The following is a 26848-nucleotide window of genomic DNA, read 5'->3' on the forward strand; positions in this document are numbered from 1 at the left end:
GCTTGCACTTTCTTTTCCCTCTGAGTTCCTCTGAGAGAAGCATATATAAAATGAGTAATTATCGCTGCTAAAGAATTGCTGGAGTCAGCAATGCTTCATAGGAGCTGCATTTCCTCCTCTCCTCCTTTCCCTCTCACCACAAACTCTCCCCCATCAGTTCAGAATTAAAGACACATTACTGGGATAAAGAAATCTGACCTGAAATATGAGTTGCAGCAACAATGGCAAGCAACCAAGAGTATTAACAATAATTTCCAATGCTGCTGGAAAGGTTAGATGATCTGTCTTTGAAATGAGCCAACTCTGCACACTTTCATAAGATTAAAATCAGCTTGCTTTTCCTTCTTAACATCTCGTGCTTCTCCTCTTCCTACCACCCCAAAAAGATGGGGTGACTGAGGCACATAAACAAGTGGCTCTGGAAATTAACTTGCTTGACCAGAAGAAAGCTCAAAGATAAATTCCATTCTGCATTACTTTTCCTGTACTTCACTATGATCGGATTTTTTTTGTGGTTTCTTTCTCCCTGGAGAGAGAATACCTGAGTGATAACATTTCTGACACACAGAAGCTTAAAAACAGAAGGAAAGCACTCTGTGCTATCTCACTGGGAAATCTGTCCTCTTAAATGATGACCATTCGCCCACAATCTAGGACACTTTTGAGCCATAGGAAAGAGGAGGCCATTTCTCTCTGAAGATGATGACCTTGCGCAAATAAGTTTTCTGCACCTGTTTTGTCACCTGTAAAATGAGTATAATTGTAGAATTCGTGGAGTTCTATGTATGAGTGCTTCGAACACTGCTGGGCCGAGTAAATGCTGAGTAACTATGAGCGTATATCTTTATCATCACCATCTCCACTAATGTCACTGCCACCTTTGGGAAGCTGCCTAGATAGTGATAAGGAGCTATGCTCAGGGATTTTCAGGCAAGTACAAAGTACTGCCATCTTTATTCCAGAGTGTTCCCATTTCCCCTCATTCATCCTGCAGAAGTAATAAGTTCATATGACAAAGTAAAGAAAGAAGAAAGAGAGGACACAGGAGGAAATGGGAAAGACATTTCACAACAACAGAGAAATGGTACCTTATTTGGTTTCTCACAATCATGTTTAAAAGATGAAATTATTATTATTTTTTGAAACAGGATCCTGCTCTATCTCCCAGGCTGGAGTGCAGTGGCAATCATGGCTCACTCCAGCCTCGATCTCCCAGGCTCAAGCAATCCTCTTGCCTCAGCCTCCCAAGTAGCTGGGACTACAGGTGCTCACCACCACACCCTGCTAATTTTCTTTTTAATTTTATTTTTAGTAGAGATAAGGTCTTGCTATGTTTTCCAGGCTGGTCTTGAACTCCTGAGCTCATGCGATCTTCCCACCTTGCCCTCTCAAAGTGCTGGGATTACAGGTGTGCACCACCACCATGCCTGGCCTAAAAGCTGAAATTCTTATGAACGTTTTTTTCCAATATGGAGGGCCAGGAAAGGGGGAGAGCCAACCAATCTCTAGACAGAGAAATCCTAAAGTTGCCCAATCCAGAGAGCAGTTGGTATTTTAAAGCTGCTCTCTTATGTTTATACACGAGCTTCTTTGTTGAACCCCAGAAGAGAAAAGGACTTCTGTCCAGAAAATCATCTCTGCAGACTCAGTGGCAGTGGGCTGACAGCTGACACCTGCACCTACCTCTCTCTGCAGTTGGCCAGGCCCCTGGTCCGCGGTGCGGAGATTCAGGACATGCACCTCCTGCGGCAGCCCAGTCGTGCCTCTGCTGGCACAGCCTGACAAAACGGTGAAGCTCTCCATCAAGGCCTGGACAGGATGGGAGGCACTGACAGGTGACAATTCACACAGTGCACCAGGCTCTGGACCTGCCAAGGGAATCACAAACACAAGCCACTCAGAAACAGCAATTAATTCTGCCTCAAACGGGCAAGGGTGATCAAGCCACTGCCAACCCACCAGAGATGCCTTTCCAGGTAAACTGTTGCAAGACTAAGTGGCCAAAAAGCTAGCCTATCTTCTAAAATCCCAATCTCTTACATTTCTTTTGGATAATTTGGTGTGTATTTGATTTTTTAAATTCCCTTTTGGACTCACAAGTCATGAATACATTCCTCTGGGTAGAGGACACTTTCCATTTAACATTTGTGTGCAATTCCTTCTTCCCTCTTGGTAGAAAATCAGAGATAAATAAAATAAATTGCTTAAAGTCCCAATAATACTATACATAAATAATATTAAATACCTAAAATTGCACTTAACAAAAGTATAAGATACAGATCCTATCTTTTCAGAGCTTCCCTTTATTAGGGAAAGCAAAACAAACTTAAGAACAATACAGAGCAAGATGTAACATGTAGAGGCGATCAGGACCAGAGTTGTACAGCAATATTTGGGCCAGAGGTCAGAAAAATCCTCCCAAAAGAAGTAGAATCTGAGCAGAGCCTCAGATAGAAAAAGTAGAACCCTGGTCATATTTGGTTCCTGCTTCTTCATTCCCTCTTCCTCTAATCAATCAAGCCTTAAATCCTAAATCCATTCACTCCTCTCCATCTCTACTTCTTTACCAACCCTAGACAATTACAAACCTTCCTGAACAGAGTCTGAGGACTCAAGCTCTGCATGCCACCTTCCACACAGGCACTGTCCACCTAACCTAGAGGCACTCAATGTTACGGGTGTTCCCAAAGCAAATGCCTGCTGCTGGCATCTCTGTGGGCAGTTCCTGTCCCTTCAGAACAGCTTCCCTACTGAATAAAGCCTAAGCTCCATCACAGAGCACAGGAGGCCCTTCTTGATCTAGCCCCTTCCTATGTCTCATCCCTCCCCAGTCCACATCAACTTACTTAAAGGTCTCCAGACACACCAGGATGTTTCCCAACTCCATGTCCTCATTCAAGCCTGCTTCCTTTACCCAAATTCCTCTTCCACTCTCACTCTGCTCCCACAACAAACGTCCCAAGCTGAGGAAGGCTCTCTTTCTCTACCCTCCCGCAATTTATCTGCCTGTCTCCACTACTGCATTTACATGATAGCCACTGGTGTACATATCCATCTGTACTGGTCGAATGTGACCTCTCTGAGGGCTGTGCGTGCTCATCTTTGTATCCTCAGCATTCATCTGCAGTGCCTGGCATATATGAGATGCTCAAAAAATGTTTGTTAAATGAATAAATGAATCATTGAGCTTTAAAAAAAAATGCTCCTTCTCAGATCAGTGAGTAGGGCACCATTCCAGGGACTTGGATTTGGCTGTAGGGAATATGGGAAATAGGCTGCTACAGCCCTGAAATCACTGCAGCCTCCTTTCACATTGGCTGGATTGATAGACACACATCCAGGGGAAGAGGGAACTGGATGCTTACTCCTCACACACTTCTGTGAGCTTGGTGCTATTGTCTCCATTCAATCACCCAAGAAACTGGGCTGAAACATACAATGCCCACTACACCACAACGTCCCAGATGGAACCCAGGTGAAAGGCCTGAATGTACTCCAGTTTGTTCTTCCTGACTTCTAAATAATAAAGGTACTCTCCAGGGTTGCAAACATAGTTCAGAACCAGCCAGTCTGCACCCAGAAGCAGACACCCTGCCTGGTGGGCCAAGTCTATTTCAGGACTCACAGAAATTATCTAGGCTGATAATAGCTATCGGGTCTGAAATGAAGTATGTGCCTTCTCAAATAGTCACTGCCACTCTCTGTATAGCTGGACTGTGGCCAGCCGCTTTCTGAGAAACCATAAGGTGGTGAAGGAAGATGTCCCAAGAGCAGTAACAGGAGGTACTGACTGTACATTCCCTGGAACCCCTGGCGGGGTGCAGGGAAACCGTATGGGCAGGCACTCCCCCTGCTGCCCTCATCCTGCCCTCCTGGCCTCTGGCTTTCCCAGCTGCAGTGGGATGTCTGGTACACTTCACACCCAGAGTTTTAAGAAATTATCCTATTCCTACTCAATTCTGGGGACACTCACTGGCTACAGCTACCCACACTGGGAAACCCTTCTGAACTGGTTGCAGAGCCCCCTGCCACGAATTTACAATTATCACAAATTAAGCATAAATAAAATGCCTTTCAGTTCCATTCTCGTATGTGTGCAAAGCTCTGAACAGGCTGAAAACACGTCTGCAAAAAGGCCTGCAATCTATTTGATCTGCCCTCCTCCTCATGATGCCACCATCACCCATTAAGATCTCCTTAAATCACCGCACTGCTCACCTCCACACTGGGGCAGGGGTGAAAACTCAATGGAAACAAATCAAATAATAAGGTATTCCCAAAGAGAGAGGGAATCGGTGCCGGGAAGCCTTCAGTGCTGAGGATGCGCGCTACTGGCCTTAGAGTCTACACTCTCTGTTTTGCCACAGTGCAGAACAGGGCAAATACCTTCTTTAAGGGCTGGAGCTCTAGCTATGGGTTATATGAGTCAGTCCAAGGTCAAAGAAAAGAGAAAGCAATGCATGGGGCACACCCTGATCAAATGCCAGGACAGCAACTCTTTACAGAGACCCACAGGAGGCCAGGCGCAATGGCTCACGCCTGTAACACCAACACTTAGGAAGGCCAAGGCAGGCGTATCGCTTGAGCCCAGGAGTTCAAAACCAAACTGGGCAATATGATGAAACCCCGTCTCTACCAAAAAAAAAAAAAAAAAAAAAAAAAAAAAAAAAAATATATATATATATATATATATATATATGTATATATACACACACACACACACACACACACGCATATATATACAAATATGCAGATATAGATATAGATACAGATATTAGCAGTTGTGGTGGTGCACACCTGTAGTCCCACCCACTCAGGATGCTAAGGTGGGAGAATCACCTAAGCCCAGGGAAGTCCAGGCTGCAGTGAGCCGAGCCGTGATCACACTACTGTACTCCAGCCTGGGTGACAGAGGGAGACCCTGTTTCAGAAAATAAAAATAAAAATGCAGAGACCTACTTGGCTCGATGTTTAAATATATCAATAGTGTGTTCCTGACCATCTGACACAATAGAGTAGTAGTTGGTTTTCGAAGTTCCTCATAGAATTTTTTTCCTTCCAAGATTGAAAAAGAAAAAAAGCTACAACATATGATCAAACTATCCTTACACCAAAAAAAAGACCAAAAAAAAAAAAAAAAAAATCAGGAATTATCTACCACAATCCCGAGGGGCATATAAGAAATGGTATATTTAACAGTTCAGCATACAACGTAATAAGAGACACTGCTTGGCCCTGTGCGGTGGCTCATGTCGGTAACCCCAGCACTTTGGGAGGCCGAAGAGGGTGGATCACCTAAGGTCAGGAGTTCAAGACCAGCCTAGCCAACATGGCAAACCCCGTGTCTACTAAAAATACAAAAATTAGCTGGGCTTGGTGGCGTGTGCCTATAATCCTAGCTACTCAGGAGGCTGAGGCAGGAGAATCGCTTGAACCCAGGAGGTGGAGGTTGCAGTGAGCCAAGATTGCGCCATTGCACTCCAGCCTGGGTGACAAGAGCCAAACTCTGTATCCAAAAAAAAAAAAAAAGAGAGAGAGAAAGAGAGAGACTGCTCCCATTTATTAAGTGCCCACTATGCAATGCTAGGTGCTGCACATCCTTCTGACACATCGCAAGGAAGCGGCACTAACCCCATTTTAAAGAAAGCAAAGTAAGCTCAATGTGCTTAAGTAACTGTTTCAACGTTTCCCCAGTTACCCAAAGCCTCAGACTTGGCCCTCCTTGGCTCTCTCTCTCAGGAGGCAGGGTCCTGAAGTGCCTGGCCTTGCAGCAATCAGGGCAAGAGAGATGATGGTGTCCGTGGAGATGGAGAGAAGGGGACAGAGTTGAGTGGCCAGAAGAGAATCCACTAGGTGAGGAGAGGGAAGGGGTGACCACCCATTGTACAGTGAACATCCAGCCCAAGGCCTGGGCTGCTGTGCCAACACTTTCTGTGAAAATAAAAAAGTGGTCATAGATTTAGGGGTGAGATCTACCGTTTTGTAACTTACTTTGAAATACCTCCCAAAAAATAAGATGGAGAGATATTTGATAAAGCTTCTATTGCAAAATGCTAATTGTGGAATCTAAATGTTCCCTGTACAATGGTTTCAACATCTCTACATTTGAAAATTTTCATTAAAGAAAAGTTGGGAGAGAGGGGTAATGCTTATAAAAAAAATTAAGCCCAGAAATGCCTTAAGAAAGATTCCTCAAAAAGTATGCCAGCATCATACTGCTGCTGAGAGAGCAAATTGGTATAATTTTTCAGTGGTATCCAAGGCCCCACAAAAGGTACATATCCTTTGACCCAGCAACTTCCCGCTAGGATTTTATCCTGAAAAACATAACTGGATAAGTTTGCAAAGGGTACAGAATGTACAACTGAAAAAAATTAAGACTTAAGGGCAGGGACAAAAAGTTCCTGTGAAAATGTCCAGGCTAGAGGATATAGGTTAAATTCTTAAGTATGGTATAGAATAGTCCTCTCCTAAGAGAACAGACGCAGTGTAAGAGTCAGGAGAGAGCATTTCCTTTGGGGAAAAAGAAAGCCTCTCCGGCCAAGAAAGGAAAGGAAAGAGGCAGTGTGATTGTATGAAGTTTTCCTTTGAATATCTTGGAGAGATGCTCTTCTGCTGCCAGCTGTTCCATCCCCACCTTCCAGGTAAAATGCCTGCCAGGCCTTCCTGGAGTGCACTATCCTTTTTCCATAGATTTTCTCAAACACATCCATGGGTTCAACTCCCATCTCTTTACAGAAACAACTCCAGGCCATCTGCGACTTACTTATTTTTTCCTTTTTTTTTTTTTGAGACAGTCTCGCTTTGTTGTCCAGGCAGGAGTGCAGTGGCATGATCTCAGCTCACTGCAACCACCACTCCCCAGGTTCAAGTGAATCTCGTGCCTCAGCCTCCCAGGTAGCTAGGATTACAGGCACCCACCACCACACCCAGCTAATTTTTGTATTTTTAGTAGAGATGGGGTTTCATCATATTGGCCAGGCTGGTCTCGAACTCCTAGCCTCATGTGATCTACCTGTCTTGGCCTCCTGAAGTGCTGGGATTACAGGCGTAAGCCACCACACCCGGCCCATACTTCTTTTTCTAAGCTCCAGGCCTGAATATTCAACAGCTCCTTCACCATCTACTTTTGTCTCATGGACACCCAATGTCAACATGCAGAACTCAGGATCTTTACCCCTCGTGCCTGTTGTTCCTCCTTCATTCCCTCCCTAAGTAAATGGTACCAGCCTCCATCTACGTACACCTGGCACCAACCCGAGGGAAGTGCCCCAACATCACCCCTTCCCTCTCCTCACCCAATGGATTCTCTCCTTGGCCACTCAACTCTGACACCCCCTCCATCTCCATGGGCACCATCATCTCTCGTTCCCTGATTACTGCAAGATGCTCTTAATTCTTATCTCCACCAAAATGTCTTCTACAGAGCAGCCAAATTGATCTGAAAAACTCAAGTCTGATCCTGCTTCTCTCTGCTTTAAAAGACTTATCACTCTATCTCTGCTGTCCAGATGAAGCCCCAAAACCTCAACATGACTTACAAGGCCCTCCAAGATCTGGCCCTACTTCCTACTATGGCCCCGTCTCTCATTCCCCAGGCACTTGCTCCCCGTGTTCTGGCCATTCTGATGAAGTACAGAAGTGCTTGTTGTCTCCTTATAGCCATCGTTCTCCCTTCTCCAAGTGCCAGCTGGTCACACAGCCACCCAGAACCAAGGCCACGTTTCCCAATCTCGCTAGCAGCTGGCAGCTTCCTGTATGAAGTGAAGGAGGTCAGTCCTTCTGCCATTTCCTTCTGACTGCTGGTTGGAACATGGATGTAATGGGCAGCACTAGAGCAAGACTTTGTGGCCATGAGACAGAAGTAGCATGCTAAAGAGGGCACAGCAACTGAGAAGCCACCTGGGTACTCGATGAACATGGAGCCATGGGATCAGCTCTGAACTGCTTTTTTAAAAATAGGAAATAAATGTAAACTTTTTTCTTATTTAAGCCAATGTTATTTTGGGTTTTCTGACATTTGTAGCTTAACCTACCCTAATTACTGTACTTGTCTTATTTTATTTCATCAGAAGTGCCAAACTTTGTCCCAAAGGAGCCTCTGAATAGCAAGGTTTCCTCCAGGAACACGTTCCCTGCTGCGTCTGTTCCTTCCCGCCACCATGGCATGACAAACTCCTGCTCATTCTACTGATCTCTCAAGGAAGCTCCCCAAACCTCCCTCGCTGTGTTAGATCTATATTTTTTCATACTCTCGTGGTACTCTCCGTTTCTCTCCACAGCACCTCCTGTGATTAGATGTACATAATTATTTGTGCAATTATTGGTTTCACATCTACATGCTCCCAAAGACTGCAAACACCACAAAAGAACAGAACCCAACCATTCTATGTGCTGCTGCCTGCCTCACCCTGGCACAGTATCTGGCACACAGTAGGCACTCAATTATCGCTGAGAAATGGGAAAGAGCCATGGGGTGATGCATGCTGCATGGATTTCATGACAATAAGAGACTGTCTGTCTCAGACTTCCTGCTTTCACTCTTTACCTGAGAGCCAAAGCCTCATTCTTATACTAAAAGGGGGAGAAAAAAAAACACCAGCCATGAAATGAGGGAGGTGGCATTTCTGGTTGCTAAGAATCAAGTTCCAGTTGGGGCTTCCCCACCTTCAACTGTCACAGAACGCAGGAAACACAAATCTGTTTTTGTCTTCTCTTCCCGAACACTCTTCTGGCCAAGTCCCTCTCTCCAAGTGGCAGAACAATCCTCTATCTCTCTGTTGGCACACCACACCCCCAGCCTCATCCTGCCACTTCTGGGTCAGGCCCTAGCCTTCCTGTCCCTTTCCCTCTGCCACAGCCAGCTCATGAACTTGTCTCCCATCCTTCCCGCTTGGCCTCATAGTGGTTCCTTCCACAATCTGTCCGCACAATGCCAGGGCCAGCTCCATTCAGGAAGGCTTCCACCTGGGAACAGCATGATCCACCCCACAGGCTCAGCACATGTGCCTGAGTTAACACGGTGGCTCAGATTCTCACTTGACCACCATGGGGCCCGATACAGCACCTCCCAGCCACAAAGGCTTGGAAACCAGGAAAACATGCTCCGAAACCCTATCTGACTCATCTGCTCACTTTTGTGGTGACCTATGAGCTCTGGAGCTGCTACTGTCGGCCCTCACCAGCAGCCTCAAAAGGCTGGGAGTGTCTCCTGTGGCCAGGGCTGAAAACCCACATCCCGTCTTCCCTACGCAATCTCTTTCCTGCAGTCAAGAGCCGAGTGAGCAACATGCTCTGATGATGCTCCTTATCAGCACAGCAAAAGCTGTTACCACATAAGGATCAACCAGGGCGTGGACGATGAGGAAAGAACATGCCTGAAAGCAACCATGCTCATAAGCACACACGTCTGCTCACTTCACACCATACTCTATCATGAAAAGGCATGTTGTAGATACTTCATCCGAAGCCTCACAGAAACTCTGTAACCCACTCTAAGTAAACTATTGTTAGCCACACAGAGGTAGGATGTGTATTTCAGAAAAGTGCTTCCTGGCAGTAATGCACATATGGATTCACCTCCAGAGACAATCCTCACTGGTGCCTCCTCATCTGGATATTTCAGTTCACTGTGGGCATCTGATATGTGCCGAATCCAGGACTCCTTAAGGGAAACTCCCAAAGAAATCTAACTTTTCCCCATACTCCAAGTGTGAGGTGAATTTAATCCTCCTCTGCTGGCTTACTTGAGAAATCTGATCTCCTCAAAATCTTGCCGGGTGTTGTGTCCTGTTTGAACTGAAGTCAGGCTCTGCTCTTCTGTTTGGTACACTCTCCTCGGCCACCAGCACAGAAGCACAGCCCCCTTCCCCCACAAGATGCTGCTTCTACTGACGAAAACATTTACTGACCTGAAGACAGCACAAATTCAAATCAACTCTGCGGTGAGAAACTTCCTAGGTGGCCCACACCATGGCCACACTGCCAAGGCCACGGCCAAACCAGCCTCCTTCACAAAGCAGGCCCTCACAGCTCGGCTACTCAGCAGCTGGGCCACCTGAGGCCACACTGTGAAGCACGTGGTAGCTCCCTGGGCCGCCGCCTTGTATGAAAAGCTGGGGGTTAACTCTTCATATGTATGGTTACCACACCACTAGGGGCCACACATCTTGCACATGTTTCTGATCCTCACAGTGCCACTGTGAAGACAGTGTTAATGTTGTCATTTTAGAGTCATGGGAAACTGGAGCTCAAGAGAGGCTAAGAAACACATCAACAGGAAGTGGCAGTGAGGGATCTGAACCTGGGTCTCTGAGACTCCAGCTCCAGGCTCTTCCCCTGGCAGAGCGCCACCTGCCTCTGCCTTGCACTTTCCAGTTCCTCTCCTCAGTACTGGGTGAACAGAAGTATAGACCAAATGTAAACATTCATTCATGTCTACTAAAATAAAATAAACTGCTTGGTTCACACTTATCACCTTTGGTTGACTTAAAAGACTTCCTAAACTTAATGAAACTCCTTTCTCATTTTACCAAATGCCCTCCTTTGTCCTTTTCACTAATGCTTGCTTATCTGGACACATGGGAAACATTCCTAAGATCTCGCTATAACATCAATGTCTAAATTCCCAGTTCCACTTAAAGAAAAAAATCAAATGGACTCACCCTTTCATTATGTCCTTTAGCTGCAACACAGCATTCCAATCTCAGTTACAGAACCCCCACATCCCTGCTGGCGGTAGGCCAGCTCCAAAATTGACAGAATGCAGACAAAGCATTTGGGAACAGATGCATTTGAGGCACACACTTTAAATTTAATCTGTGCCAAAAGAAATTACTAATATCACACCTCATGCAACATGGACAAAAATACTGGCGGAGGGGGGTAATGTTTTGGAGAAGACACAGTAAGTAATTTTCACATTTAATAAATGTGATCCTCGAGTATTCCAAATATCAATGCATACCAAGTTGACACAAACATCTGGTACCTATTCTACATAATTTTCAGCACTCTTGATTCCCCATATCACCCAGGGTACTAATGAGGAGCGTGTGTTCAGCTGTAATAAAAGTGGTAAAGATGCAGAGGGAATTAAGAGGTAACATTATAGCCTGGGACCAAGACATCGCAGTGGAGAGATTTTATTCTAACGACACCATTGGCTAATAAGGATTTTGTTATTGTCCCACAGGGAATTCTGAAATGCTGTCAGCTGCAAAGAGGGACAAACTCCCACAGACTGTGGGACTGGGTACTACAGGATCTATTCTGCCCTTGGGCTAAAAATCCTTTCTACCCTCATGGGATGCAAGAATCTGTAAGAAAGGGCACCCAGGATGATTTCTCAGCCAATAGCACCGCCTCACTTTAATCGAGCTTCATGACAAGGAATGTTACCAAAACCAGGATATGATGCAAAAACAAAGCTCCAAGAAAAAAACACCTGGGGCCGGGCACGGTGGCTCAAGCCTGTAATCCCAGCACTTTGGGAGGCCGAGACGGGCGGATCACGAGGTCAGGAGATCGAGACCATCCTGGCTAACATGATGAAACCCCGTCTCTACTAAAAAAAAAATACAAAAAATTAGCCGGGCGAGGTGGCGGGCGCCTGTAGTCCCAGCTACCCGGGAAGCTGAGGCAGGAGAATGGCGTGAACCCGGGAGGCGGAGCTTGCAGTGAGCTGAGATCCGGCCACTGCACTCCAGCCTGGGCGACAGAGCGAGACTCCGTCTCAAAAAAAAAAAAAAAAAAGAAAAGAAAAAAAGAAAAAAACACCTGGAAGGCCCTGAGCTCCCAAACACGCCTGGCGTGTATATAACATATGCTCATGTTTGTACCATCTCAAATTACAATTCACTGAAACTACAGCCCCTTGGGGATGGAGCGGTGGAATGTACCACCATTAAACTCCAAAGAGGGCCTTTCTACCACAGCTCCCACCTGGGGTTTTCAACAATAAAACCTGGCTTCAGGCTGAAGCTTATCCCTAGTAGGAAAAAGGTAGACAAGTACTAAAACTTGTAATTTGGATTTCTCAGGGGTAAAAAAACTAGAATTTTCTACAGCACAACTCTTAGGCATATCTTATCTTGGTTTCTTTCACCCTCCAAGCAAAATCTACATCCAGACCCTCCTCCTAACAAACTAACCCTCTTCCAAGAAGTCAACCACCAACTTGTTGGGCCAAAAGCCAGTGCATATTTGTGTATTGTTGTGTTGAAATCATGGCGCAACCATGTTGGAGAATTTCCTGTGTTCAATCGTGCTTTCAAAGTTCAAAAGGAAACAAAGGGTACAGGTTCTTCAGGAATCCAAATTCTCAAAGTGTTGGGAAGTGCCAAGCTATAAAAGACACGTACTCTTCCATCTAAGCAAGATACCATTATACAACCTGGACATGCCAACAGAAGGGGATCTCTGCAGCCTTGTGAGGAAGTGGTGCTGTTATGCTTTATGGTTTTTATGACTTGAAGTGAAGCAGGGGCATCTCAGAAGTCACCACTGGACACAGCAAGAAGCACTGAGAAATAGTGAACCAGGAGATACGGGAGCTGGGTTTTAAGCATTCCATGATCTCTTATTCTATGACAGGCTTGACTTACAGATCAAATGAGGCACTCTACATGAAAATGCTTTACAAACTTCAAACACTATTAGAGACATAAAGTCCCTTGAGGGGAAGAGAAATAAATGAACGAGAACATTTTCTCCAATCAAAAAACTTTTAGAATGATTAATAAAATATCTAAGATAAGATGTTCTTATACTACTCCCTAGCATTACTCTCCAGAAATTATTTCTATGAATTGCACTGGAAAGACGTAAAACTACAGCTGGGCATGTACTCCCTGTAATCATGCCTGTAATCCCAGCACTACAGGAGGCCAAAGCAGGAGGATCGCTTGAAGCCAGGAGTTCAAGACCAGCCTGGGCAAAATAACCAGATTCCCATTTCTTTTTTAAAAAATGTTTTAATTAAATTAAACTATGCACAGTACTAGAGTAAAAATTCCTGTTCTCTTAGCACATTCTGGAAGTACAACTCCCAAAGGCAAGAACAGTCCATGTTTCTGCCTCCAGGGAACTCCAGCAATCCGTAAAGACAGTCATTTGGCACCATCTTGGCCAATAGTCCTTCTGATTTACTTTGTTGGGTATTTTGTTTTGTTTTGTTTTGTTTTGTTTTTGTAGACAGTCTCACTCTGTCGCCCAGGCTGGAGTGCAGTGGCACAATCTCAGCTCACTGCAAATGCCGCCTCCTGGGTTCGAGTGATTCTCCTCCCTCGGCCTCCCAAGTAGCTGAAATTACAGGTGTGCACCACGACACCCAGCTAATTTTTGTATTTTTAGTAGAGACAGGGTTTCACCATGTTGGCCAGGCTGGTCTCAAACCCTTGGCCTCAGGTGATTTACCTGCCTCTGCCTCGGCCTCCCAGAGTGCTGGAAGTGAGGCACCACACCAAGCCCTGATTTACTTTTGACCTATAATATGGTGCACCTGTCCCTATTCTTCTGACAAAAAGGAAGCTTAGACAGGAGACACTGGCTACAGCATTTATTTTTGAGGGGTAAGAATGTATGGGATATTACTGCCTAATTGGCTCAGCACAGAGAACAAGAACAAATCTGAAGATTTGAAGGATGGGAGAAAATAGGACCTTTTTTCTCCTACCCTATGAATTTGGCAGATACAAAATAACTGAAGGATAGTACACTTCTTTATTAAAATGCAAATGCTTTATCAACTTAGATTCAAAATATTAAACTGAACTTTATCACATAAAAAAATTACAACTTAATTCCTACTAATGCAGTATCTAATAGCAAAGTAAGACTCGCAGAGCTACAAAGCTACTCCTCATTAACCCTGAGGAATGACATTACCAAATCTGTTTATCTCTCAGACCTTGATTTGTACCTAAGATGATCACTAATTTTCTCTTTACCTTTGGCAAACCGGTGTCTAGCAAGAAAGAAAAAGATGGGAGAAAGAGAGGTAAGAATGTGTGCAAAAGTATGGGGGAATAATACACATTGCATGTGGCATGCTCCAGGCCTGGTGAGCATTCTGTTAGGGCTGTGGCCAGGGTCTGGGGTGCATTGTCTGAAGCAGAGAGAAGTAGCAAGATGAGAAACTGGAAGAGGGTCAGGAAGGGCAGAAGGGGGAAACCACAACTGCTAGGGAGTTGAATCATCGCCTATAACCACTGGTCCTGATTGCAGATAGGAGACCATAGATTAAAAAGGGAAAATCTGCAAACTTTTGGTTTGGCTGTGCAAAATATTATTAATTACAGCCATGTGTACATACTGCACCACGAACTAAAACACATTTACTTTAAGGAGTTTATACATCATCAGGGCACTCACAATTGGTTACAGAAATGAGTCAAATGCTTAACACTGAATGCCAAATTATTCAGCTTAACATATAGGTCCCAATTATAAGATTAAACTCTATTCCTTCCTCTTCAGGCTAGCTAGCCTGCTGCTTCAGGTGCTTCTGTTAGGAGGGAAACTGAGAGCAGACAGTTTGCAGAGAAATCTATGAACACCTGGTCACTGGTGTGCTCTTGCTCCTTTCACAGCGAAACTAAAAGCCTGTGAGAAGCTGTGGACCTGGTTTTTCCAGAGCTTGTAGCAGTTACGGGCTCATCAAGCAGCGCCATCAACAGAACTACTCAGTGTAGACCGGGTCTTAGAGAGACAGAAGGATTGTGCTCGGCTCAGTTGCTGTGGTTCAGAACCACAGTTTTTTGGGGGGTAGGTGGAGGGGGACAAGGTCTGGCTTTGTTGCCCAGGCTGGAGTACGATGGTACGATCTGGGCTCACTGCAACCTCTACCTTCCGGGCTCAAGCCATCCTCCCACCTCAGCCTCCCGAATAGCTGAGACTACAGGTGGGTGCCACCACACCAGTTTATGTGTTGTATTTTTTGTAGAGACGGGGTTTTGTCACGTTGCCCAGGCTGGTCTCAAACTCATGAACTCAAGCAATCCACCTGCCTCGGCCTCCCAAAGTGCTGAGATTACAGGCATGAGCCACCGAGCCTGGCCCAGAACTACATTTTTGTATTATACCTGATAAAATTCAGAGGTTCCTTAAACTGTTACTCCTGTTTAATATTATACTTTCCCTTTATAGCAAATATAAGCTTTCTTAAATCTATTGCTTCATTTATTTGGGCATATGTTTGTGTGTCCTCTACTTACCAGAAATTCCATGAGGACAAGAACTATGCTTCTTTCACTTCCTCTCTCCCAGTGCTTGACACAGTGCCTGGCATACGGCACGTGTTCATAAACATTTGTTGAGTGATGAATTCATGTGCCAAACAACCAAACTCCCAAGCTGCTAATTCTCTAAGGACTATGGAGCCAGTCTCCTAGGTTTATCCCAGTGCAGCCACATTTTAGCCTTCTAACCTGGGGCAGTTATTTAGCCATTCCCTGCCTCTGTTTCTTTATCTATACAATGGGGATAACTAACAGGATCTGCCCCATAAGGCTGTTCTTAGGATCAACTCATTTTTATTATTGTATTACTATAATTATTACCAGCTCTTCAACTATGAGATGTGTTCTGGAAAAAAAAACGCCAAACAGAAACTTTATCAAAACACTAAGCTAAAGGAAACTACATCATTTGAGTGTCAAACCTAGCTCTGCGCTTTCTAGCAGGCAGGACAAAGAGAAAATATGATGCACACATAGATATCATAAAAGGAAACAAATCACAGGCGGGTGCAGTGGCTCACACCTGTAATCCCAGCACTTTGGGAGGCCATGGTGGGAGGATTGCTTGAGCCCATAAGTCTGAGACCAGCCTGGGCAAGAGAGTGAGACCTCATCTCTACAAAAAAAATTAAAAAATTAGTCAGGCCATGGTGCTGCACACCTGTAGTCCCACCTACTCAGGAGGCTGAGGTGGGAGACTCCCTTGAGCCCAGGGATGTTAAGACTGCAATGAGCCAAGATAGTGGCAGTGCACTCCAGTCTAGGTGACACAGTGGGACCTTGTCTTGAAAAATAAATAAATAAATGAATGAATAAATAATAATGGGAAACATCAGCTCTTGCAAGAAAATACTTTTCCAAGGTCTCAATTTAAGAGGCCTATAATAAAGATCGGTGATTTTTAACTTTTTAAACCAATAGTCTGCATTAATGTAGGTATGAAAGCAAGAAGCAAACTGGCATTTATTTGCTAAAAGCATGTGGGGGAGTTTGTGATCTTGGCATGATATAGTTTGGATTTCACTGTGTTGGGTCAACAAGCAATTTCTGAAAGGATTAAATCTAAGCAGAGATATCAGTTCAATAAAAGGCTAAGAGAGAAGGGTATAATTCAATCAAATTGTATTTAACCTAAAAATATGATAAATTACTGTACTATTGTTTAATAAACTCTCCCCCAAAAATTTAAAACTGGGATAAATAAACTCTCCCCCAAAAATTTAAAACTAGGATAAAACAGAAAAACATCTATTGAGCATGCTCACGACGAAACTTCACCTTGTAACGTACCATAAAACATACATCTGTATCTGACAAGGCAACCTTTCAAAACAGATGTGCCATATGATGTTTCAAAGCGGAATTTTTTTTTTTTGAAGTTTGTCACATTCAGTGAAAGCAACTTCTGTTTTTCTGAAATCTGTGCTGTTATTTTGGAGAAAACTTTGCTTTGGTGTTTTTCCACTCTGGATCAACTAGCTCCTCTCTTTTCCTCCCAAGCGAACCTTCGTAAACCACACTGCCAGAGGGAACTCACCTTTTCTCCCACGGAGACAGCTCTAATACTTGCAAATGGTCAAACTGAAAATAAAATCCTTTGCATGCCATTTCCTCCAACAAAAAGGGCTTTGTCTCGAGATTTGCACAGAAAAACATACCAAAGCTACGTCTATTATTTAAAGTAGTAATTCCTTCTCTCAGTATTTCGTGCTATACCCCTTTCTTCCCACCTTACTTCAACTGGCCCAAAGAACCATCTTTCCACCACACAATCAATGCCTCACTCATTCAACATTGACTGGCAATGAGATATTCCACATAACCAAATTTTCCAAATAACTAAGTCTTTTCTTGTTTCAGAAAAGAAAGTGTCTTTAGTCATTTTTAAGGGAAATCTGCCTAAAATGTACTACATGCACAATTTCTTCCTGGCCATCTTAAATGTTTTGAGCATCCTGAAACTCGCTTATTGTATTTTTTTCTTGAAGATGTAGGGCTGCCATTATGAATACTAATTAGTTTATTAAAGCTTGATATGATTTCAGTTACCATATCTACCAAATAGTCCCATATTGCTGTGCTTTATAGTTTTTTTGTTTTTGAGATGGAGTCTCGCTCTGTTGCCCAGGCTGGAGTGCAATGGCACTAGCTCACTGCAACCTCTGCTTCCCAGGTCCAAGCAATTCTTCCTACCTCAACCTCCTGAGTAGCTGAGATTACAGGTACTCACCACCACGACCGGCTAATTTTTGTAGTTTTAGTAGACATGGGATTTCACCGTGTTGACCAGGCTGGTCTTGAACTCCTGACCTCAGGAGATTTGCTCATCTCTGCTTCCCAAAATGCTGGGATTACAGGCTTGAGCTACCACGACTGGCTGCTTTATAGTTTTGCCTACACTTTTTATACTTGTGGGGTTTCTTTCCCAGTTCTGGCTGCAGGCCTGTGTCTCTGCCTTAAGCCTATCACTTACCATCTTTTACACTCTTATACACTCAATTTTAAGTCAACCAAGTCTGAATGAAGACCAGAAGGTGGCTCCCCATTCCATCCATAGAGTAACCTATATGGACTTTTGACGGCTATTTTCCTTGTAACTCACTAAAACACTTGTAACTCACTAAAATGAAGGAAGTTCTGGCTTCCTTCATGATGCACAAACCTGCTGTAAAACTGATGTTACTGACAATAATAGGGACACTGCCCATAGTAATCTAGTTTGAATGGCAAACCATCAAAGAAAGTGAAGCGTATGCACTAAAGGTGAACTGTTGGGAATTTAGTTCACACCAAAACCATACTAAAAGCTCTACTCTCCTATTACTTCTGGGGCTTCAAGCATTTCAGAAGTTCTAAGAGAAAAAAAACAAATATATAACTAGGTATAACAAAGTTCTTATGGTCCCTCAATCCCATTTTCTCATGGTGACCTCCCCTTTTCTTTCAGGATGAAGAGATATTTAACCTGTACAGTCCAGATTAATTACCATTTTAGCATAATCTGCACATTTTTCCACTCTAATTTCTCAATGGAAGTTGTGTTCACCACTCCTTCCTATCTTCATTCTTGAGTCAGTGCCAGCAAGCACTGTTCATAGAAATCAGATACTCCTACCAGTGCTCCCTGGTCCAGGTCAGTACAAATGATCTACCATGAACCACAGAGTCCAGGGCAGGCTGGAAAGCACCACCTAACAAAGAAAACACATTAACGGGGCCACTCAAAGGCCCCTCTATGGCAACAGTCCTCAACCTTTTTGGCACCAGAGACTGGTTTCATGGAAGACAGTTTTTCCACAGACCAGGGAGGAGGGGATGGTTTTGGGATGAAACTATTCCACCTCAGGTCATCGGGCATTCGTGAGATTCTCATAAGGAGCAGGCAACCTAGATCCTTCGTATGCGTAGTTCACAATAGGGTTCACGCTCCTATAAAAATCTAATGCCACTGCTGATCTGACAGGAGATGGAGCTTAGGCAGTAATGCTCACTCGCCCACTGGCTGCTCACCTCCTGCTGTGTGTCCCCCGTTCCTAACAGGTCCGTGGCCTGGGGGTTGGGGGACCTCAGGTCTATGGTACAACAATACCATTTGCAGCTTTCTAAAATCCAACCATGACATGGAATCTTCCCTGCCTTTCCATGTTAATTTGAAGTCGGGGTCCAAATTCACTCTTTGCAAACCATTATTATGTAAGGAAAGGCATATGTATATGCATATGTATGTACATATACACATGCACACATACATGCCAAGGGCTATTACTGTTTCTCATACTCAAGAAGGTTCACTTCCTAAGCTCCTTCCTGAAATGAAATTGTTTCTTTGCCCAAGAGATAACTCATAATTTATCCTAGATTTCAACCTTTTTTAGTAAAAAGTATAGGAAGTTACATGGAAACAATGAATGGAAGTGTACTTTTTTTTAATCAAACAAGAACAGGAAACTTTCAGTGGTTTATGGTAAAACTACATATTTGAGCCAAAGAAAAAAATAAACTATGCTCAACCCCTTTTTACCCTCCCCTATCCAAAACATATAAGAATATGCACAATTGACAACCACAAGACAAATCTCGACACCAGGGAAAAATTAATATTTATAGGCTTCAAAAATATACTTCTCCAAATTACTTAATAAACCCCTTCAAAAAGGCCGACACCTACTTCTTCTATTATTGTATGACCAAAATGAGTCATAATAAAACTTTGCAATATTAAAGACAATAAGTGAGGAAATTCCAGAAAATATAAAAACTATTTCAGGGAGCCAAAACAGAACTACATTTATTTTTCTATCCAAATGCATAGGTATGAATAAACGGGCAAATAAAACAGGCACTCACAAAAGTAAACATATACCCAGCTGCAGTTCTACAACATAGTCTTCTAAATTACCACCTCCTCCACATTAGAGAAATTATTTCCTTCAAAAAGTTAACCTCCAACACCCTCAAAACTGTAAAAGCCTCTACTACGCTACGAGCAATTTAAAAGCAGGCAATTTTGAGGCCAGGCACAGTGGCTCACGCCTGTAATCCCAACACTTTGGGAGGCCAAGGCAAGTGGATCACTTGAGGCCAGGAGTTTGAGACCAGCCTGGTCAACGTGGTGAAACCACGACTCTACTAAAAATACAAAAATGCGCTGAACATGATGGTGGGGGCCTGTAATCCCAGCTACTTGGGAGGCTGAGGTGGAAGAATTACTTGAACCTGGGAGGCGGAGGTTGTGGTGAGCTGGGATCGTACCACAGCACTCCAGCCTGGATGACAGAGACTCCATCTAAAAGTAACATAATATAACATAACATAATATAACATAACATAACATAGGGATAATCCTGTCCTCAGGGTCATGATGAAAACAAATGAGATCATGGCATTTGAGAAGTTTTTAATTAAATCAGGAAGTTCTATAAAAATATAAAGATAACACCAATAAGTATATGAAAAATCAATAGAAAAGAACCTCCTTTCTCCTCACTACCCCCTTTTACTTTACAAAAAAGAAGCCCACAGCATACAATGAGAACCTTGGGAGCACAGAGGAAAGAACACTACATTTGAACCGAGAAAGCCTGGGTTCCAGGCTCATCTCTGCCATTAACAAGCTCCTTGACTTAGGGCCCCTCTCTTGGTTGCCTCACCTGGAATTAATACTACATACCTTGCCAAAATGAATTAAAGTAAAGGATAGCAAAGAATTCTATAAACTCTAAAGTGAGATCCCTATAGAAGAGACAAATGAAATCGACCTGCTGAACAAAAAGTTTGAACTTTAATGGTTTGTGTTATAAAATCGACTGACAAGGAAAGAAGTTGGTTGTAATCAGACTCTTCCCAAACACCTGAAGGAAGAAAGCCAACCAAAACAGAGGAGTGGAGAAGCATCCACAGTGCGAACCTGGAAGGGCTCAGCTTGTACATTCATTACCTAATGAAACGGGGGCTTTAGAAATGGGAATTCTGAACCTGTCACTGTGGATCAGAACCTCTCTGAATCCACTTAAACCCATGAATTGAAATACTGGGTTGGATTTTTTCCATTCCTGGTTAAGATAGAGCCACACAAATCCTAATTCTAAATGTGGATGCTCAACATTCCAGAATAAACAGTAGCTCATGGAGAAAGCAACAGAAGGATGGCAAGAGGAAAAAATAGTTCAACAAACTACAACAGATTGGTCACTTAGTAATTAAAAAAGAAAAAAACGAAAAGAAAACAACCCATCTCAAAGTTCAACTCAAGGCTGAATTCCTATCAGAAAGCTACCAGAGGCCAAAGACTACATCTGCATAATACTTTAAATCTGAGAAAACATTTGACAAAGATTATCAAAACATCTATTTTTCCTTCTTTCTCCTCATTTTTCTCAATTATTTTCCCTAATCCCTATTCACTGACCACTCCTGCATTCTTGACTGCAGTAAGCAAATACACACTAAGTTGGATAACATATTATTTTATATCTATCTTTTTTTTAATTAGATACCTTCCTTTTATAATTATGAGAGAACAGCAAACATACGTGCAACTAACAGGCAGCAAAATGGGCTGGTACACGGCTACAGTGTTGGAATGGCTCCTGATTCTCCCTGGGTTAGCAAATGTTCACTTAAATCAAGTGTACCACCTATTTCAGCTATGCAGTCTCTTTCATCTTTAAGGGACTATATTTTGAAAATCACTAGAAACTGTGTGGTTCCCATATATTAGGCTTAACTGAAATTCTAAACTCATGCAATAACAGTTAATATTCAAGTATAATTTTACCTAGCAGTAAAGTTATATTTTGCACATCAAAAGCAAAATGAAGCATTAAGAAACTTAATTATATACATTCTTTCATATCCCTTTACATAAGCAGAATACAAAGTACTTACTTTTTTCCCCCCCTAAATGAATACAGGATTTCAACTACATTAAGACATGATTATTTTAACTTACTCCCATATAATAGGTATTCTTATTAAAGAAAACATCTTAATGTCACCATATATGAATTCATCTAATCTCTGAGTACTTTATCATGTATCACCTCTACAACTACACATTTGACAGAACCAAACTATGGCCCTAAGAAACAAGAATTACTGGCATAGCTAAGAATTCAAGAAATCAGAATACAGTCTCCAATTATGCATTTACTTCAAATAAGAACAATAACTTTAAACTCTGTGTTAGGCTTTGAACTCACCTCCAGCCTGACTTTAAAAAGTTACCATGAGGCCTAACTCCAGCTGGCAGTAGTAAACATCCCTAGCTATCTAATAATATTTTTACAAACAAAGCATCATAAAGAAAATAACGTTCAAATGGCATGGAAACTGTTTTCCACGGTCCATATTTGACAATCTTTCAAAAAAATGTTAATATTACAGATATTAGCACTGTGTAATATAGAAGATGTAACCTCCTCTTCATACCAAGATTAGTTGCAGAAGAACACTATGATCGTATTTCAGAAAGTAACATGTAAGGAAAAAGAAAAAATAAAGAACACTATGACCTTGGCAAAATTCTTAAGTGTTCAGACAGAAACTTCTAGAAGTGCTTGTTTGTTTGTTTTCAAATACTGCTTTTTGGAACTACTCACTTGATTTTTAGGCCAGAAAGGATGCAAATGTCTGAATTTCTACAGTCACCTCCCTCCCACTGCTTTTAATTGCTCTATAAAGCAATCCCTGTGGACACCAAGCTTAAACTGCCCTGGCCTTGCCAGGACAAATGCTCGCCCATGTATTCCAGTAAAGTCATGAGTATCCTGAAGGTCAAACAAAATACATATTATTTCCAATCAGAAAGGAAGCCTGTGCTTTCTGGAACAAGGCCCCAGCTCAACCTTGACTTGGTGCGCTATGAGGCAAATAAACTAAGAACTGGGAATGGCCTTCCTTTTTAATCAGAACTTTCTAAAGGATGCTACTGATAACAGAAAAAAAAAATGTCAATATACATGACAATTCACATCTCCCTCTGTCTTGGCCGGAGTTTTTTACAGATGCATTTACAGACGTTTAAAATAATGATCATTAATAAAGCTTTAAGCTTAGAGTATGTAAATTTCGATTGCTTCCCCACTCCTGAAAGAGGCTTGATGGTTACTTAGCTTTTTCTTTTCCTTTTTTTTTCTATTTTACAAAACAAGTTTCCACAAGTCCTTCCTACAGCAAACAGTTTCCTAGTGATAATGGTGCTTAAAAATAAAAAATAAGAAAGGAAAAAAAGAGAAAGCTTTTGGCGTCTACTTTTCATAAAGGGCTAAAAACCTAATTGTTCTCAAGCACTAAGGCGCACCACTTAGCGGCAACCTGTATGCCTATATTACAAACATAATACTCTCTTTCTTTCTTTGGCACACTGAAACAAAAAAATCTCACTGTCTTTTCTGCAGATGAGGAGAGCAGGGCCCAGAGAAATTAAGGGACAGTTTAGCTGGGCAGTCAGCAACTACCACTCCAGGGGCCCCCATCTCCTTCTGGAGCCTGGCCATCCAGAAAGGCCTCCAGAAAGGCCTCATGCTTCCCCAGCTCCACCTGTGGGTTCCTAATCTTCACTCCCCTCTCCACCATGCTCAGCGGTCTTCACCACCTCCGTGAGCACCGCCTAGCTCTTTCCTGTGAACTCCGGCAGCAGGCTGGTTCTTCTCACAGCAACATAGCTGCAAAGCTGAGCATTATCTTTTTTTTTTGAGACACAGCCTCGCTCTGTTGCCCAGGCTGGAGTGCAAGGGTGTGATCTTGGCTCACTGCAACCTCCACCTTCCCAGTTCAAGCAACTCTCCTGTCTCAGCCTCCCAAGTAGCTGGGATTACAGGCGCTTGCCACCATGCTCGGCTAAGTTTTTTACATTTTTGGTAGAGATGGGATTTCACCATGTTGGCCAGGCTGGTTTCAAACTCCTGACCTCAAGTGATCCTCCCACCTCAGCCTCCCAAAGTGTTAGGATTACAGGCGTGAGCCACCACACGCAGCCAAAGCTGAGCACTGTCTTAACTATGCCCTTAGCATCTAAGGGAATGTGTTTTCTTCTTAATCCTCCATAGCACCTACCTTGGCTTTGCACATGCTAAGCATTCAATAAATATTTGTTAAGAGAAATTGTTTGATTAATGAATAAAGTAATATTTCCAAGGTTCCACAGTAAGTGAGCAGCAGAAGCAAAAAATAAAGCCCATGCTTTGCGATGACCACAGCAGCACAGCTTGTACCACACCACAGTGAAAATCCAGGGCTCCATCTGTATTATGTGTGTGGTGAGGTGTGCTCTGTGATTGCGTGTGCACACATGTGTCCTCACAGCCAAGCAAAGAGCAGTGAGATTTCTCACCATTAACTCACACTTCATTTCACATGTTCCCACAGCACCAGCTGCTAGTTTATATTTTCAGTCTTTACTATTAAAAAAAATTTCAACTGCAACTGCATCATTTCCCCTTAGCCTCAGCCTTTTTTTTTTTTTAAGGAAACTTTAGGACAGCAGGAAAACTGCTGAGCTGTGACACAAAGAAAAGCTGACTCTGCACATGCCTCATTGTTTTGTATTTTCATTCCAGCACAGTTGTGGCTGGAAACCAGCCTTCAGGATTCCCCATGGACCTTGCCAGCCCTGGTCCCTGGTGTTTTAAAATGTTACACTTTATACACTACTCAGAGAGGTGTGATTCAATTGAGTATGTTCCCTGTGGTTCTGAGTGAGGCTAATATACATCCTGTGTCTTTGGAGAAGTAACCAAAATATGTATTTAGGGAAAAGGAAAAAAATAGGATCAAGGGAGTATTCAGAGATGTAATTACACATACTCAAGTGGGACCTTTTGTGTGTTTGTCTTGGAGGTGGGAGATTTAATGTAAATACTGACCCCGTTTGTGTTTTCTGTTATACACATCCTGTATCACCACACACTTGAGTACACATGTGTTAAAATGCTGACACATTCATTATAAGAACATCATGTATCCTATTATGAGTTTTAGAGTTTTATGTGTTTTTTGTTGATGGTGGGGCTTTTTCCAGATTTTCTTAGTTTTCTTCCTCAAATACATTTGACTACTTTTTTTTTTTGAGACAGAGTCTCACTCTGTCACCCAGGCTGGAGTGCAGTGGCGCGATCTCAGCTCACAGCAAGTTCCGCCTCCCGGATTCATGCCATTCTCCTGCCTCAGCCTCCCGAGTAGCTGGGACTACAGGCGCCCACCACCACGCCCAGCTTATTTTTTGTATTTTTAGTAGAGATGGGGTTTCCCCATGTTGGCCAGGATGGTCTCAATCTCCTGACCTTGTGATCCACCCACCTCGGCCTCCCAAAGTGCTGGGATTACAGGCATGAGCCACCGCGTCCAGCCCTGATGACTTATTTTTAAATGTGAGAGTATTATTATACCACCAACAGCATCCTCCTACAATCTATGGACACAGATCATTTTGCCAGAGTAAAACAGATTCCAAAAGGCTGTTCACACCCTCTTTGGAGGACCTAAAACACAGGGTCCAGGAAGAGCTGAGAAACAGCCCTTAAATCCTGACCATCGCCGGGTGCGGTGGCTCATGCCTGTAATTCCAACACTTTGGGAGGCCAAGGCAGGCGGATCATGATGTTAAGAGTTCAAGACCAGCCTGGCCAACATGGCGAAACCCTGTCTCTACTAAGAATACAAAAATTACCCAGGCGTGGTGTGGCATGTGCCTATAATCCCAGATACTCACGAGGTTGAGGCAGGAGAATCGCTTGAACCCGGGAGGCAGAGACTGCAGTGAGCCAAGATTGCGCCACTATACTCCAGCCTGGGTGACAGAGCAAGACTCCATCTAGGGAAAAAAAAAAAATCCTGACCATCATCCCACTCCACTGACCTTGTAAGCGAGGCCACTCCTCAAAGAACTAGGGATCCCACAGGCTAAAACTAACCCTTTGACCCACATAGAAATTAAAACTCAGAGGAAGTCGAGACAATTCATCCACTGAGAGCCATTCTCCTGTTTGGAGAGGGCCTACAGGCGTCAGCAGCATCTAAACATACAGCCTTTCCTAGTCATGATTTATTTCTTAGCATGACAGTAAATCCATAGCTTACAATAGCAGGACGTTGCTGTCAGACACCAAGGTCTCTCAGCATAGCCACTATCCTGAAGTCATGAATCACACCTCGAAGCACAGTGACAGGTTCAGAGGCTTTACCACCCCCTCTCTCCCCTAAATCCACAGGATGCCCACTTTGCTTACGCTATGATTTCATTAGTTCAAAGATATTCTGCCTTCTATCATTTTTCTCCTTACAGTTCTTGAGAATGGACCAGCTTCAGAAAATGGGGAAAGAAAAAACAAATTGATCACAGAAGATGAGGGTTCAAATCTTGAACTGGCTTCTTAGAAGCTGTGTCACTTTATGCAAGCCACAATCTTTCTCAGTCTTAGTTCCAGATAAACAGTGAAGAGCAGCACATTCTTCATGAGATTATTACAAGACTCAAATGAGAGAATACGCAAGAAAATACCTAGCACATATTAAATGCTTGCTAACCTTTCACCTAGGAGCAATCATAATGCTCAATTCATACTTTTCAGAGGGTGTAGTCATTCAATAATAAAGACCAGTAGAAATATTTTAAGTCTTTTGTAATCTTCTCAGCCAGGTTTGGACAGCAACTGGACTGTCCAACTTCTCTCTAAAGGCATTACATCGTAACTGTAATTACACCAGGCTGTAACTGATATCAGTGTAAATACACCAACTGTACAACACCATAACTTTACAACATCACTGTTATGGTATTATACAGTATTACAGGCATAGGTGTTAACTGCCACGGTATTTATAATAAACAAATATTTTTTTAAAAGCTGGCCAGGCACGGTGGCTCATGCCTGTAATCCCAGCACTTTGGGAGGCCGAGGTGGGTGGATCACAAGGTCAGGAGATCGAGACCATCCTGGCTAACACGGTGAAACTCCGTCTCTACCAAATAAATACCAAAAAAATTAGCCGAGCGTGGTGGCGGGTGCCTGTAGTCCCAGCTACTCGGGAGGCTGAGGCAGGAGAATGGCGTGAACCCAGGAGGCGGATACTTGCAGTGAGCCGAGATTGCACCACTGCACTGCAGCCTG

At 43.3% G+C, this 26848-nt stretch overlaps 1 protein-coding gene across 3 annotated transcripts in view; it reads right to left on the bottom strand.

Moving 5' to 3' along the window:
* TGFBR3 (transforming growth factor beta receptor 3) overlaps window positions 1-26848 on the bottom strand; it is a 215599-nt gene that overhangs the window by 116564 nt on the left and 72187 nt on the right. For all 3 annotated transcript variants that reach the window (XM_030935974.1, XM_030935972.1, XM_030935973.1), the window contains exon 3: window positions 1684-1868. In XM_030935974.1, the coding sequence (XP_030791834.1) occupies window positions 1684-1868 (185 nt within the window). The remainder of the gene's footprint in view (window positions 1-1683; window positions 1869-26848) is intronic.

Source organism: Rhinopithecus roxellana, chromosome 8 (genome assembly GCF_007565055.1).
Source record: "Rhinopithecus roxellana isolate Shanxi Qingling chromosome 8, ASM756505v1, whole genome shotgun sequence".
NCBI lineage: Eukaryota > Metazoa > Chordata > Mammalia > Primates > Cercopithecidae > Rhinopithecus > Rhinopithecus roxellana.